At 41.2% G+C, this 15,854-nt stretch overlaps 1 protein-coding gene across 1 annotated transcript in view; it reads left to right on the plus strand.

Annotated features, from left to right (window-relative positions):
- The window catches only part of ADCYAP1R1 (adenylate cyclase activating polypeptide 1 (pituitary) receptor type I), a gene marked incomplete at its 5' end in the record, with an annotated part of 85,840 nt that extends 81,301 nt beyond the window's left edge, over positions 1 to 4,539 (plus strand). The window contains one exon of the mRNA XM_010150472.1: positions 4,351 to 4,539. Coding sequence (XP_010148774.1) covers positions 4,351 to 4,539 — 189 coding nt within the window. The remainder of the gene's footprint in view (positions 1 to 4,350) is intronic.
- Positions 4,540 to 15,854: the final 11,315 nt, after the last annotated feature.

The following is a 15,854-nucleotide window of genomic DNA, read 5'->3' on the forward strand; positions in this document are numbered from 1 at the left end:
TGGGTATGCAGGGGGGTCTCTGATCCCCCATCCTCCACGGCTGCAGGGCACAGCCAGCCCTCTCACCATTGGCTGAAGGGGAACATCTGCTCCAGGCACATCCTCCCCTCCTTTCTTCACTGACTTCTGGTTTCTGCCTGGTTGTCTCTCTCACATCCCTCTCCACACTGATTCTCTTCAACTCCTCTTCACTCCCTTCCTGCTTCCACAGCTACTTCTTTTTGTGTCCTACCCTCTTAAATATGTTAATTTGCAGAGGCGCTGACTGGCTCGGCCATGGCCAGAGATGCATTTGACTTGAATGCTTCTCTGCAAGCTTCTTGCAAAAGATATCCCTGTGGCCTTTCTCCCACTACCAAAACCCCCCACCACAGAAAGCCAACACACAGTCATGTGAGTTTTCCCACCGAATTTCTGTGTTTTCTATAATATCATAACTCTCTGACTGGGCACAGAGCTCCAGTTTCTCCTGTTGGCTTCCCAGGCTGTGCCCATTAGTATACACAAACTTGAGGTGAGTAGACAGGGCTCTTGCCTTTGGGGACTGTTGGGGGAGTATTCCCCACTACTCTGCTAGGTGAACACCTCCAACCTGCTGCTTATGAACATACAGATGTCACAGCTTTGCACACTTTTCTCCAGGTTCATTAAGTTTAAAGCACAATTCACTAAGGCAACCAATCTGCTAGTGAAAATTTTCCTGCTTCTTCTAGGTAGTTGTATCCTGTCTCTCCTCAGTAGGCTTTACTCATGAAAGAATGTCGTATGATTGAAAACAAAACCCTAGCAGTGACACCAGCCACTAAGCCAGGTATAGGTCTGCATGGTGCATTGACTTCTGCCTGCACCTTTATCTCTGACTGGAAGACAGAGGAGAAGATCACTTGGGCATCTGTCCCTTTCAGTTGTGCCTTGAGGGCTCTAAAGTCCTGCTGGATCTTGTCCAGACTTTGCTTTCATTGGTGCCCCCATGGCAAAGAAGTAGGGGATAGTAGTCTGTGCTTCTAACTAGTTGTGTCATCTCCATGACATCCTGGATCTTGGTTCATCACAATCAGCAATCTGCACTTGACTGTGTATCAGGCCGACAGATGGGTGCCTCAGTGGCTCTCAGCAAGTCACCCACTACCAGCACTCTCCACTTCCTTTTGCAGGTTTTAGTATGTGCTGCTGGCACAGTTTCTCCCTGTGAATATTGCTCATTGTTTTTTTTCCATTGATGAGGATTAATATCTGTTGCTGGCTTTTACAGAAGAAGGGGATTGAAGTGATAACCTTCTCCCATGTGGTCACCAGAGACCATGGCACCTCCTTCTCCAAGGTGCTGTCCATTCTTTCTTGAAGGTCTTTGTTTGGAGATCGGTGTCACTGGGGCTCTAATATTTCTTCTTGCAAAGTCTCAAATAATACTCTATTTCTTGTTCACCCTTCATAACACAGCATAGCCTGCTAACGTCTTCTTGCAGCTCATCTACCTGCTGCCTGAACAATTCTGACAGAGCTCACCTGGAACAGATGAGGCTTCCACCCTCCTCCACCTAGGAGGCAGGGATCAGTCTTTCCATCCCTCTACCTGGACAGCACTTTCCCTGATAGGAAGCTCTGTCTGGGTGGCTGCCTCCACTCTTCCCAGGCTAGCCTGGCTAAGTAGCTGATTCCCGTCTGCTGCAGAGCGCAGCCCTTTGCTGGTCTCTACAACCATGCCTCCAAAAACCTCAAAGCACTTCCCAATAAAACCTTCTAATTCTGTGGAGACCTCAAGCTGCTTGGTAGGCTTGCACAGCCACCAGCTATCTCAGGTGACCATCAGGGCTGCAGCCTAAGCCTGGAGGTGAGCAGAGCAAGCAGCAGCCCAGCAAGTGGCAGAGTGAGCAGCCATTCCTGCGTGAACTGCCACACAAACGGCTGATGCCACTCCCAGCAGATGCTGTGTCCTGCTGCTGGTGCTGCTCCCAACAGACACCATTCCCTGTTTGCATTCTTGGTTGCTGGAGCATGTCAGGATCCAGTTATATGCAGCTTCCTGTGATCTGACCTGTCTATGGAGAGAGCCGACACCACCCAGCTGTTGCTCACCCCTCTTGTGAGACCTGAGGCCTGATGTCCAGTCCTTCCACACACGTATGGCCCGAGGGCATTGGAGGGTCCAGAAACCCCACCAAAGTCCACCCCAGGTAGCTGGCAAGCCTCACACTCCTCTCAGCAGATGACATCTGCTGCTGCTAACATCAGATTCCCGCATTTGTGATTTTTTCTGATTCCCCAATTTTGACCTGCAAATTGAAATTCCGCTGCCTTTGTTTATCAGACTGAATGCCTGAGATAATTATTCTCTGAATGAATGGAAAAAGGCTTCCTCCTCAAGGCTGCTTTAAAAGCCATATATTCAGTTCATCCGTTCCCTCCTTCACAGATATATACCTGCTGTGCAGTCCAACAGGAAAAGACTTTTCCTAAAAATCCTTTTTTGCTCTTTTCAGGGAGGTTCAAACCATTTACTTCTACCAGTTTTAGTGCACTAGGTGTTCTATGCTTGTTCACATACAGCATACAATAGGTCGTCTTTAGTACAAAAGGATTCTAGTTCCTTGACCCAAGTGATTCCTTCTCAGATAACCATAAAAATCTCCACAAGTTCATTAAAGAAACTTACAGGTCATCTTTGCTTACGGGCTCAGTCATGGTGACCGTTAAAGGACTCACAGGTAACTGCTAAAGCATTATTCATAGCTTAGTCCCAAGTAGCTCAGAAAGTGAGTTCTGGATCATACCTCGCTGGAATTAGTTGCTGCATTCATATTTCACCACCTGGCATTACTGGATATCCACCTCTCCCACCTTCAAATGTTGTTTCACCTGTTATCTTCCACAAGTGTTAAAAGAATAGTCAGAAGATTGTAGTCTAAGACTAATCTGGAGATAAGCACCTTCTGAGGTAACCTGCATGGTCAGAGTTCCTGTAACCTGTCTTTTTTTCTTTTTTTTTTTTTTTTTTTTTTGAGGAGATGTCTTAGCCAGACTAACATAATCAGGTGAATTAAAACCACGTCACCTCTCAAGACATTAGAGGATGATTTGTACCTAAACTCATTTGGTCAGCCTCTGGCACATCCTTGTTACTCCTTTTCTGGTTTTGTGTAAATTGCCTAGAGTAAGAAAGGGTTCACCTTGGGTATGTTACACTGTTATAGATGCAAACACTATTTTCTTTTTACAGAGGTAATATACCTCCATACTCTATCTAAGCTGTATCTATCTACACTTTAACCAAAATAGAAATGTAGAGGTACTAAATGGAGAATGTAAATTTTCCAGTTGGATTTGTCTTCCATGTAGTTAGTGTCCATACAGTTGAAGGACCTATTTAGCATATTGGTATATGCTGATCCACTTAGACAATTGTATAAGTCTAGGAAAATCTAGCAATGACTGTTAAAGGCAAGAAGAACATCTTTGACACAGCAGCTCATTGAAGACTAGAAAATATCTCTACATATTTCCTTGTTCTTAGGTTGTTTCATTCAGAAATATGGCATAGACTACAGTCAGGAATGAATAATAGACCAAGTAAACGTTGGTCCGAGCTAGTATGATCTTTCTTCCGTTAAATCCTTACTGTCTTATGTTTATATGTACACATGTTCATACACATAGCAAGATTGCCCGGAATTCAGCAATGAATAAAAATTAGAAAAAACACACAATTATTTGCTTATTTTCTAATTGGACTTCGGATCCATGGATTGTTTTACTGCTGGTGATTTACTTCGGGTGTCTATGGAAAAAGCTCAAGAGAAACAAGAGTGTCAGAGCTGTGTATGAATCCAAAAACTGTCGCCTGCTTAGAGGTTACCTGAAAGTAGGAGACAAAGATTTCAGCAGACATGCATCTATTAATGGCAGGTGAGAGACAAGCTGCCTTTGTGGACAGGTTATTTCATTACTGTCTACTACCTTTTGGTTGCTGGTTTCTTTGGCTCCTTGTTATATACTAGTTACTGGCCATTGATTAAAACAGCATATTTTTTCCAAGAAGCTAGCTCAAGAACCATGTTGGAGTTAGTGTTGAACAGATCTTCTATGCACCTCTGAGCTGATCCTAAATTATATGAAGTCCGAGACACGGCACCCAGGCTGCTGTTTCCACTGCATGCCTGGACCTCTTTCAGACATGGAGAAGTCACTACAGAACTTGCTGAAGTGAGGAGTTTAATTAATAGTCTTTAATATTGTTCTGTCAAATTTGTTTGTGGGTGTTTTTTTTTTTATTTTCTAAACTTGATAATTTGTCAGCATGTCCTCGAGCGGCTAAGTACATAAAAAATGACCTTTTGAAGTTTCTCCCTAAAGGTGCAATCAGAAATAAAGAGAAAATGGAGGAGCTGGAAAGTCAACCGGTATTTTGCTGTGGATTTCAAGCATCGTCATCCTTCTCTAGCGAGCAGCGGAGTGAACGGGGGGACACAACTCTCCATTCTGAGCAAGAGCAGCTCTCAGATTCGGATGTCCAGCATAAATGCGGAGAACCTAGCGACATGAGCAGCTAAGGAAAACCAATCAACAAGCAAACCAAAAACCATCCCTTTAAAAAGAAAAAAAAAAAGGAAAATCATAGTTTTGGTGGTGGTATAGGTCTCCTCTCCTCTCCTCTCCTCTCCTCTCCTCTCCTCTCCTCTCCTCTCCTTCAATTCCTTGATGTTTGGAGAGGTGAAAAAGCAAAGGAAATGTGTATATATCTCTTTTTAACAGTCACTGTAAATACCCAACTGTATTCAAGGCCATTAATGGAAAAATGTTTAAAAGATAAACAACAAGCCCACCCACTCAATGATTTACATTTCAGACCACCTGCAATTATTTGTCAGTCAACAAGTGATTGCTGTGCAGTTGTGATCCTTGGTTGCCAAATTGATACTAATCTGTGAATGGACATGATCACTGTTATTTTTCAAGTTGGTTTTCATTTCAGTTTGGTTTTGCCTCTTTTTATTTTTTTTTTTTCTAGTCAAACATATATTAACCTGTTTCTGTCTTTTGGCATGTGAATTTCTGAAGTGCTTCTATTTTGCATCTTAAGATGGAGCTAATATTCTTGGGTTACTCAAACCAGCCAGTTCAGGAAGAACTCCAGAAAATTAAGTTCATGGCTGGATTTAGTCAGATCTGTGCAGTGGACTTAAAGAAACTACTGTGCCAATGTGAAGCTGTGTAACTACCATCAATCGGGGTGGGCATGGGGGTGGGGATGGGGTATGCTCCCAGAAGGATAAATGGGATTAGCTGAACTTTTCTGTACCCGGGGACATTTCTGAGGATGCTTTATGTTGTAGATGAGCTGTGAAATTTCTAAAAGGGCCATGCAGTTCAGATATATTTTTGGCATTAACTGATTGAGTGATTGATAAGATTCTTTGAATAATAAAACTGCCCATCCTCTCCCTCCCACCTTAAGAACAAAAGTAAATTTCAAGATGGCCTTTCCCTCCTTATAAACTGGAACCCTCTGCATCCGTGTCCAAACATGGCATGTTTTTGCATAGTATTGTCACACAGGGTGTGGTACCTTTGCAACCTGGTTGACTGCTGTGTGTTGACTCTTCCCTGCTAGAGCAAGAGACACAGGAGGGATCTGGCATGATCACCTTGGAAGGTAAAAGTCATCTGCATTTGGTAAGCAACTAAACTGAACAATAAGATCATATGGAAAGAAAAGATAAAGACTTTGGATGGTTTCCCACATCTGGCAGTTTTGTCTCTCTTTGAATATTCTGTTTGTTTAACCACCAATTGTCTTACTCCTTTTCTTTGAGAGGAACTAAAATCTTCTTTCAACCTTTGCCTTGTAGTTAAAGCCACGACTGGTACACATCTACTTCAATCAAATGTCGATGATGTCAATTCTTAAAAGTCTTTATACAGTGCATAAAGGCTTTGAGGACTGTCCTAGCACTCACTTCATTTTGGATTTATGAACTGATATATATATAAAAAAAATATATATATATGTGCCTGTATGTGTATGCATATATTAAAAAAAAAAAACAAAAAAAACAAACCGAAATGACATTTTAAATGTGAAGTTTTGAACTAAAACTAATAGTAACCAGGAAATTCAAAATTCAGGCTTGTTTTTGGTGTTAGCTGATGTGATCATTAACCAAAAAAAAAAAAAAGAGAAGTACTCAGAATTTTAATGTCAACTGAGTGTGAGCTTTTAATTTCACTGGGTTTTGTTAGTTTAGGAAAAACAAGGTTTTAATGTCATTTTAAGCATAGGTTTTTAAAAATTATGCTAATATCCTTATTTTTAAAAGGAAAAAAAGTCTCAAAGTTATGAAAGAAATATTAATATATACTTAACACTGATATAGTGCTTTATGGGACATAATCTGCACTCACTTGTAGCAGTGTAAATGAATGTAAAAATAATTTGAAACAGACAGAAATGTTGAGACTGATGTCATATCGGTACAGAATTATGCTTTGATGAGACGCTTACACCCCTGTCAGGTGAAATCTACCCCTACACAGACACCCAGCAGAGCAATTTAAACCACTTATAATCTACTATCTTAAGTGGGAGTGATATGATCCAGACACCTCTTTTTTGAAGTCTTTGTCACTGGTTTGCTGCTCCAAGAGCAGAATTTGTCCTCCTCTTCCAGACTCTCTGCAAAAGTCACTGAAGTATTTTGAACTGAGAGATTGGAGCTTCCTCTCTCATTAGCTGCTGCTTAAAGCTATTTTAGAAAGTTTCCCAAGGAAGCATGCACTTTGTAGACCAGAAACTTATGAGAAATGGGGCAAGTCAGATCTATCTGGTAAATGTATACTTAGAATTTTTTTTAACTAAACTATCTAATGTTAGATGAACAGAAAAATTTAGTTTTGTATTTTGTGCAGTATGGGCTTTCACAAGCTATTATATTGACAATATTGAGTGTAGTATTTAAAAAAAATCAAGAAGTATATTTTGCATGAATGGCTAGTAGCCAATTTTCAACCATTAATAAACTAGAACTTTTGAGAAAAAGGTGTTGAATAACTTCTTCCAGTTGGAGACTTTTTTACCATGTTTAAGTCCAGAGCAAGAAGGTGTTTGGATCTTTTTTTTTTTTTTTTGATTTTTTTTTAAATTTTGCTGTTGTTGAAGCTTCTTAAGAGTTTAATTCTGTTGTTCTCCTGGCTGCCCTACAGTGCTCTGCAACTTGAGCTGTTGATCTCAGTCCAGTGCCTCGTGGGCAAATGTCCACATCACCAAAACCATCCTCCAACCCTGCACATTGAAGACCAAGTCCTCAGTTAAATTGAAATCAGTGCAGAAAGCTGTTGTTATTGTTTGAAAAAAGCCACTTCAGTTTGGCTTGGGATTTGGCCTAGGCACATTAGTATTGCTATTATTTTTTGGAGGTCTCAGCAAGAGAGTTCAAGGATCAAATAATCATGAAAATTTGGACTTGCCCCTTAAATTGCTAGGGCCAGTGCTCAGGAGCAAGTCAAGTTGGAGGGCAGTGGAGGGGAAATTTCTACTGTTGCAGTCCCTGCGTTTCTTGTTCAGTGGACAAAGTGAAATCTTCAGTACTTTTCACCAGCACTGAATTTACCAGAAGAGACGGTATGTCTTGACATGTTTAATATACAATGTATTATATAAACAACCCCCTTCTATTATGATTTTTTTTTATTGACAGTGTTAATGCACTTGCAGATGTGGCTTTCCTTGACACTCAAACTTTCTCAGTGTTACTGGAAAGATCATAAGTCAGGTGTATATAGTTATCTAAACCGGACTGACGCCATCGCACAAACTATCTCTCAAGAAATCTTTATGTCGAATGTAAGCTGAAGATGCATGGCCACCATTCACAGTGGCTGTCATTTCTATTTGTTTCGGGATGGAAGACAACAACAGGTGGTTTGCTTCTAAGTGTGTGTAAATATCAATTGATTGTGACAGTGCTTTTTTGATTTTTCACTGTGAAATATATTTTGGAGCTAGAAAGGCTATGTTATTAAAAACAGTACATAGTTGAAAAAAGAAAAATGTGCAGTGCTCCTTGAGCCATTTTTTCTACCATGTCCATAATGTATTTCTTGTCTAATTTTGTTATATTGCTTTTGTAAATGTAAAAAAAAAAATTCCTGTGCTGCAGCTTTTGTGGCTATTTACTGTATCTAACCATTGTTTGATTATTGACTTTTTTGATGTGGAGTGCTTATACTACAGGACAATTAACACCCCAAAATGAAAACTACAACCTGTATTTAAAAGTACAAGGCTTGTTTCATTGCTGCATGGTGACCTCACTTCCTTTTACCTTCACCTACATTTAGTATGTCTGGAACTCAGAGCCCACGTAATGATACTTAAATGCTTAGTTGTGGGAGGTTTTATTTCGTAGAGAAAAAACACACAAGTCCCTCTGCCTCATTTAGGTATATGCATTTGAAAACCAGGTGATAAAATAGGGTGGTGGGAGAAGGGAGAGAGATGAAAGCAGATGAGTCCAGAGTGAAATACAAAAAAGGGTGCAGTTTGGAACTTAAATTCAGACACTGCATTTGGTGTCTACCTCCTCGATTTCAACATCTGTCCGTCATCGCAGCTGAAGAACTGTGTCTTGCAACTACAGGGCTAAATAACAACCAGAAGTGGTCAGGAGCTGACTGTGATGATAATCTGAGATTATATTTTTGAAGATGACTCTCCCTAGACTCTGTCCATCATCAATGGCAAGTGTGAGATAACTTCCAGAAGGGAATGCAGAGCAGGTCATAGAATCATAAAATCATAGAATCAACAGCCCAAGTTGGAAGGGACCTCAAACGATCATCTGGTCCAACCTTTCCTGAGAAAGGGAGCCTAGATGAGACTATTTGGCATCCTGTCTAATGACATCTTAGAAACCTCCAGTGATGAAGACTCTACCGTGTCCCTGGGGAGGGTGTTCCAGTGAACAGTTAGTTTCACTGTAAAAAAATTTCTTTCTTATGTTGAGGTGAAACCTCTCTTGATGCAACTTGTACCTGTTCCCCTTGTCTTCTCCATATGGGTCCATGTGAAGGGACAGATTTCATCCTCTTCATAGCCACCCTTTAGTACTGGAATACTGTGAGGAGGGAGGTCCCCACTGAGCCTTCTCTTCTCCAGGGAGAAAAAACCTAACTAACTCCTTCATTCTTTCCTCATTGAGCAGGTTGTCCATCCTTCGATCATCTTCATGGGCCTCCTCTGGCCCTCTCCAGTTTGATCATGTATTTCTTGAATTGTGGAGACCAGAACTGGATGGATAATAGTGTTTGTTAGACTCCTGCTCAAAACCTGACCTGGGAGAATCTGATCATCTTCAGCAGTGATGAAAGGATTAGTTGCCCTAATTTTCATTGTCCATGTCAGTTTGTAAAATTTTGGCTTTTTATAATATTGTCATATCAACAGTGATGAGGACTCTACCGTGTCCCTGGGGAGGGTGTTCCAGTGAAAAGTTAGTTTCACTGTAAAAAAATTTCTTTCTTATGTTGAGGTGAAACCTCTCTTGATGCAACTTGTACCTGTTCCCCTTGTCTTCTCCATATGGGTCCATGTGAAGGGACAGATTTCATCCTCTTCATAGCCACCCTTTAGTACTGGAATACTGTGAGGAGGGAGGTCCCCACTGAGCCTTCTCTTCTCCAGGGAGAAAAAACCTAACTAACTCCTTCATTCTTTCCTCATTGAGCAGGTTGTCCATCCTTCGATCATCTTCATGGGCCTCCTCTGGCCCTCTCCAGTTTGATCATGTATTTCTTGAATTGTGGAGACCAGAACTGGATGGATAATAGTGTTTGTTAGACTCCTGCTCAAAACCTGACCTGGGAGAATCTGATCATCTTCAGCAGTGATGAAAGGATTAGTTGCCCTAATTTTCATTGTCCATGTCAGTTTGTAAAATTTTGGCTTTTTATAATATTGTCATATCAATGATGGATGGAATTCTGCTTCTGCGTAGCATGATAGCTTCACTGCTTACATATGAAGGGCTATGCAGAACCTCTGGTTAGCTCAAAGATTCTTTTTCTTATTGTAAATCCCATAGACAAAAGAAATCAGTAACTAAAAATGTGCAAAGCCAGAATTATCAAGGACAAAATATATTTAGCAAAAATAGAGTTGTCTCTGATCCTCAGGTGTTCCAGAGAAGCATAGTGCCATAAGGACACTTAATCTGAAGGAAAGTCCATAACTGCTATTATTTTCACAGCATATTACTCTTACTCCCAAACTGAAAAGCTCCCCTTTTAAAAATCATCAGGCTTTTTTTCACCTTCACTTGCCACTGGAAAGTTATTGTAAAACATCACTCTTCCGGCAGTTAGAAACCTTTTTCAGAATTCCAAATTAGAATAAGTCCTGGCTCGCTTATTCTCCTTGTCATACTAATCTTGCCTCCAGTTCCTTTCTCCCTTCCTGAAGTATGAAGAGCCTTACTGCAGATAAAGCCTGCAGTTTATCTTTGATCATGCAACTAAAAGATAAAACTAAAAATAATCATGTTATTAAACTGCATTTGTTTCACCTCTAATCTCAATTTGGGCAGCAAAAACAATGCAAAGAAGCAAATACAGGCACATGCAAATCCACTGAGAAACTAGGAAAATTAACTGGAAGCAGCATTCCAAGTACCATGAAAAAATAAGTAACAATAAAAAAAATAAGAGAAAGATTTCCAGTATATAAAAATACATGAACAAGATTTGGGTTTTGAGCAGCTTTCGTTCAGTCAGACCTAAAGGTAGGAATGATCCCAAGCATCTCTTTTCCTGGTTTCAGTTATAACCTTTCAGGACAAGCTACATTGCTGCTGTTTCCAGTCAAAGGGACAGGACATCCTCAGTCAACATATTGAGGGAAATCAACAATCAAAGGGGCAAAATTAAACCAATTGTGTCAGATTGTGAGGTTTCAGTGCTCCTCTGTCTGACACTGCTACTAAATCCCTCCTAATTATGGTCTGTGAACCATGCAGATACCCAACTTTGCATTATATTTCCTGCCCAGACCTGCCAGAAATTTGATACAAATATTTCAGAATGTATAGCATAAAAATACATCCAGAGTGACTTTAGTAAACCACGGCAATAAAAGAAATGCAAACCCCAGTAATTTCATTGGCTTTATTTGCCTTGTTATTTGAAATTGTTTTTCAATAGCGTTTCAGAAACAATTTTTTATGGCAGAGGTTTCCAACCTGTGCACTGTGGAGACTTCAGAGCCCATAGACTATTTCTGAAGTGTCCATGGATATGGTTAAGAAAAATAAGATAATTCTTTGTATGTAGCAAAATATGCTTGTAAGACTCCTGAAGGGCTTTTGTGTAACCTCTAATTATGTGAAGGTTCTCACAAAACAAAAAAAGGTTGAAAAGTGCAGCTGCAAACAGCTGGGGATTAGTTACTACAAGCTATTTTCCTGAGACAATCTAGATGACTGTCTGATTTTTCAGTTTCCTGTACATAGTGTCATCCAGTTTGTAATGAACCTCCCAATGCCTCCCATCCGACGTGCACTTTGGCCAATAATGATAGAGAGGAGAAGGTGAGGAAAGCATGACCACTGTTAGCCAGCTATAATCACAGGGACTATCTATATCCCAACGTTACAGGAAGGCCTGGATGAAAGAGCAGGATAATCAGGTCTCTTTGTTGCCTTTTCACAGTGAATGTTTGGTTTGAATGCTGCAGCCTGGATGAAGCTACTGTATTTGCCCCTTTGTGTCCTCAACATCTACAGAAACACGCAAGCTGTGATTTCACAGCCTCTGTGAAGTTCTGTGAAGCCTTTTTACATGACAAAGTACAGGATCAAAATGCCAAACGTAATCCTCATAGTTTCCACATTCAGTGGGTGTACCTAGAAAGTTCAACAAATAAAGCTTTATCCCCTTGATTTGATTATGTGATTTCACAGTAGTAAGAATTTCTTTATTGTTCTGAGATTTTCTCTTGTGGACAATCTTCCAGAGAAATGTAGGATGCTTATTTGCTACTACATGCTTCAGAGCAATAAATATGACCTCAGCACAGTTATTGTCACATGGAGGGTCTAAAGGGGCACAAGACAAGGTAGTAGGAACAGATAGAGCAGGATATATGGGACACCACATGGGATCCTGCTTGGCCTACAGCTGCCAGACAAAATCTGTGTCTCCTACAGTTCCTATGTCATATCTATGAGCCTGATGTGGACACCTAGGAAAATGAGATAAACTCACTGGAGGGGATTCAGGTCCAAACTCAGAATTTAGCTATGTGAAGGCAATGTCTGTTGGGCTCCCGAGTCTACAGCTGTAGAAATATACCTAATTCAAAGACATAACCAAGTATCTGGGTTTACCTAATTTTCTTACTTAGAGAGTTAAATATCAAGGGCTATATTAAATATGTGTCCCTTCCAACATCCGACACTTTCAGAGTTAGGCATTCTGGCCCATAGGCAAAGTCCTGGAAAAGTTCTAGTGTCACTAAGCAGGCAGCTAAGGAGATATCCAAACCACTTAACTTCAGAAATCAATAGTGAAGATGTGTTCCTTTGATCTCGTTTCTCCAATTTGCCTTTGTAGTCACAAGAGAAAAATGAGGAATTGTAGAGTACAAGCATCAAACATATTTTTGATGCCTACTCTAGGGTAACATGATTCATACTTTGCAAGTATCTGTTTCTTTCCACCAGGAAGTCTAGCTGACCAGATCAGAGACAGATGTCGACACTGTGGAAGCCTAGACGTAGATGGCTTTTCCCCTGGCAACTTTGTTAGTTTACTATTGTTCTGTTTCTTCCATGCTGAGAAACAATGGTCTCGAAAAGCTTGGGGGTAGTTTCTGTTGCATATTACCAACCAGATCTGGGGTAGGTACATGCCTGATAAACGCTTAGTAACTCACACCAAGAGTAGTTTTCAGGAAGTTTTGTTTTCTCTGCCTGATTGTATCCATATGTCCAGTGTTTCTGTGTACAGAGACAAACCACGGTATATAACACCCATGCAGTGAAAAAGTTATGGTTTTATCCTCTGCTTTTAGCAGTCAGGCACATGCAAACAGTTCAGAATTGCATTTAAGAGTATAATTAGGAAGGTACAGATTATTCAGTAGTAGTTAATGATGCTCTGATGTTAAGCACCATGCATACTTGTACTGAAGAGCTAAGTTCAGCTAAATACATGTTGTACTTTGTGTATGAAAACACACCAGCAGAGCTTGAACAATGTTCTGAACTTTGTGGTCTTTCACCTTCTTATGATTAAAATTGCAATTTCCCATTGGCTTTCTTTTGGGGAATTCATCCATATAAAGTATTACTGTGTGATATGACACTGTGTGATATGACACTCTTCAGTGTCTGAAATTACTTTAGGCTTCTGGAAATGCCTTTTCCAATGGACTTTGTGATTGCAGAGAAATCTCAAGAGGCCTTTGTGTACCGGTATATTCTGTAAACACAAATATTTGGTGTGTTCATTCTCTATCAATTTAGTGGCAATGCAACATGCTATAGCTCTGAGAGGTACCAAGTTATTAGACGGAAAGCTGTATTTTGGCTTTTGACTGTGTCAAGGTACAAACTTACTAGACTATTGGGTCTAATACTGACCTTTTTTGGTCACAATTGGGTTAATTGGTAATGGGATCTGGGGTTATTCAGCTTTGTTATGAGGTGGAAACACAGAGATCAATTGCTGCTTTCTAAACTTTTTGTGTTTTGAGAAATTGTTTTTAACATGTATACTGCTGTAGATGACACAATAAATGTATTATCATTTGTATAAGTCTGTTCTGATATAAAATTGCACCAAAGAGAAATTTTTTTCCATGAAGTTACAGGGTAGTGTATTTCTTCATTGTACAGCAGGATGGAGGGTTTTTTTTGCTAAAAGGATTAGCTCACTTCCTCGTGGGAAGTAGTCCCTGGATTCTGCTGGGCAAAGTCCTGGACCAACCAGGCATGAAGTCTTTGCCATTAGTAGGCCATGCACACTCTTCCTTCACCATCCATGAGGTTACATGAGGAAGGTGTTTAGTACACTGCAACTGCATCGTAGAATCATCTAGGGTGGAAAAGACCTTTAAGATCATCATGTCCAACCAATAACATAACACTGCCAACCACTAAACCATGTCCTGAAGTGTCACATCTACAACATATTTTAAATACCCCCTGGGGCATTGACTCCACCACTTCCCTGGGAAGCCCATTACAATGCTTGACAACCGCTTCCATGAAATTTTCCCTAATATCCAATCTAAACTTCCCCTAGTACAGCTTGAGACCATTTCCTCTTGTCCTATTGCTTGTCACTTGGTAGAAGAGACCAGCATCCACCTCTCTGCACCCTCCTTTCACGGAGCTGTAGTTGGAGAGTGCGATATGGTCTGCCATGAGCCTCCTTTTCTCCAGGCTGAACACCTCCAGCTCCCTCAGCCACTCCTCACAGCACTTGTGTTCCAGACACTTCCTCAGCTCTGTTCCCTTCTCCGGACATGCCCCAGCCCCTCAGTATCCTTCTTGCAGTGAGGGGCCCAAAACTGACCCCAGGATTCGAGGTGCGGCCTCACCAGTGCCCAGCACGGGGGGACAATCCCTGCCCTGGTCCTGCTACCCATACTGTTGCTGATGCTGGCCAGGATGCCACTGTTGCACAGATGTTTTGGATGCCCCAAGATGTCTCAGCATTTGGTAGCTGTGTTCATGCATCAGAATCCAACTCCAGATCTATAGCCAGTGATGTCTAGATAGTAGGCCAAATGTAGGTGCTTAGTTTTCAGGAATGTTTTTTTCAATAGCTCCTACCATTACTCTGTACTGCTCTGAAAATCCAGCTCCTGATGGATTAGGCAACCCTGGGGATACTCAGCATGGGCAAAACAGGTAAAGCGGCCTGCTGGAAAGTTTTCTTTTAATCTGACGCTGTAACAGTTAAAAATCTATTTTTGGTGAGAAATTTTGGTTACCTTAACAACCTGTCTTTTCTGCAACACCAAGAAAACCAGCTGAAATGGTTTAAATCTTTCCAGGTTGTCATGTAGTTTGTAAAGGGATTTAAAAATAATACTGCAAGAGTTAAACTTTGTAAAAGATGCCAGGGGATTACAGGAAGATAAAGCAGCTTTTCCTTAATGATATATTGCAGCTTCATGATATATTTGCTATGGGCACAGGTAATCACTTAAATCTCACTGAAGAGAGAGTGTAGCTGGGGGTCACGTTAGGCGTGCCGGCTGTGAGCAGGGAGCAAGGTTTCAGAGCACTGCCCAGCTTTCTGGACTGCACACATCCAGACAGGCCAGCAGCGTGTCCAGCACACACCATGTACCACGAGATGGCAGTGCCTCCCCGCAGACCACACAGCATTTCGAAACACGGTTTTTGAAAATCTCTTTGCTGCCTTCACAGTCGTGCTATGAAACAATATATCCCCGAAGCGATTGTTACTCCTACACACACCATCGTGTCCTCAGGTGTGTCATCAAGAAGTGATCAAAAACCTTTTCACAGCCCAAACTATTTTTATGCAAGCAACATTGATGATCCGAGGGCTGGAGCACCTCTGCTATGGGCACAGGCTGGGAGAGTTGGGCTTGTTCAGCCTGGAGAAGAGAAGGCTCCGGGGAGACCTTATAGCACCTTCCAGTGCCTGAAGGGGCTACAAGGAAGCTGGGAGGGACTTTTTACAAGAGCACATAGTGACAGGACAAGAAATTCTTCCTGGAGAGGGTGGTGAGGCATTGGGACAGGTTGCCCAGAGAAGCTGTGGATGCCACATCCCTGGAAATGTCCAAGGCCAGGCTGGATGAGGCTTTGGGGAACACGGGGCTG

This window comes from Eurypyga helias, unplaced genomic scaffold (assembly GCF_000690775.1).
Source record: "Eurypyga helias isolate BGI_N326 unplaced genomic scaffold, ASM69077v1 scaffold3084, whole genome shotgun sequence".
NCBI classification, from domain to species: Eukaryota; Metazoa; Chordata; class Aves; order Eurypygiformes; family Eurypygidae; genus Eurypyga; species Eurypyga helias.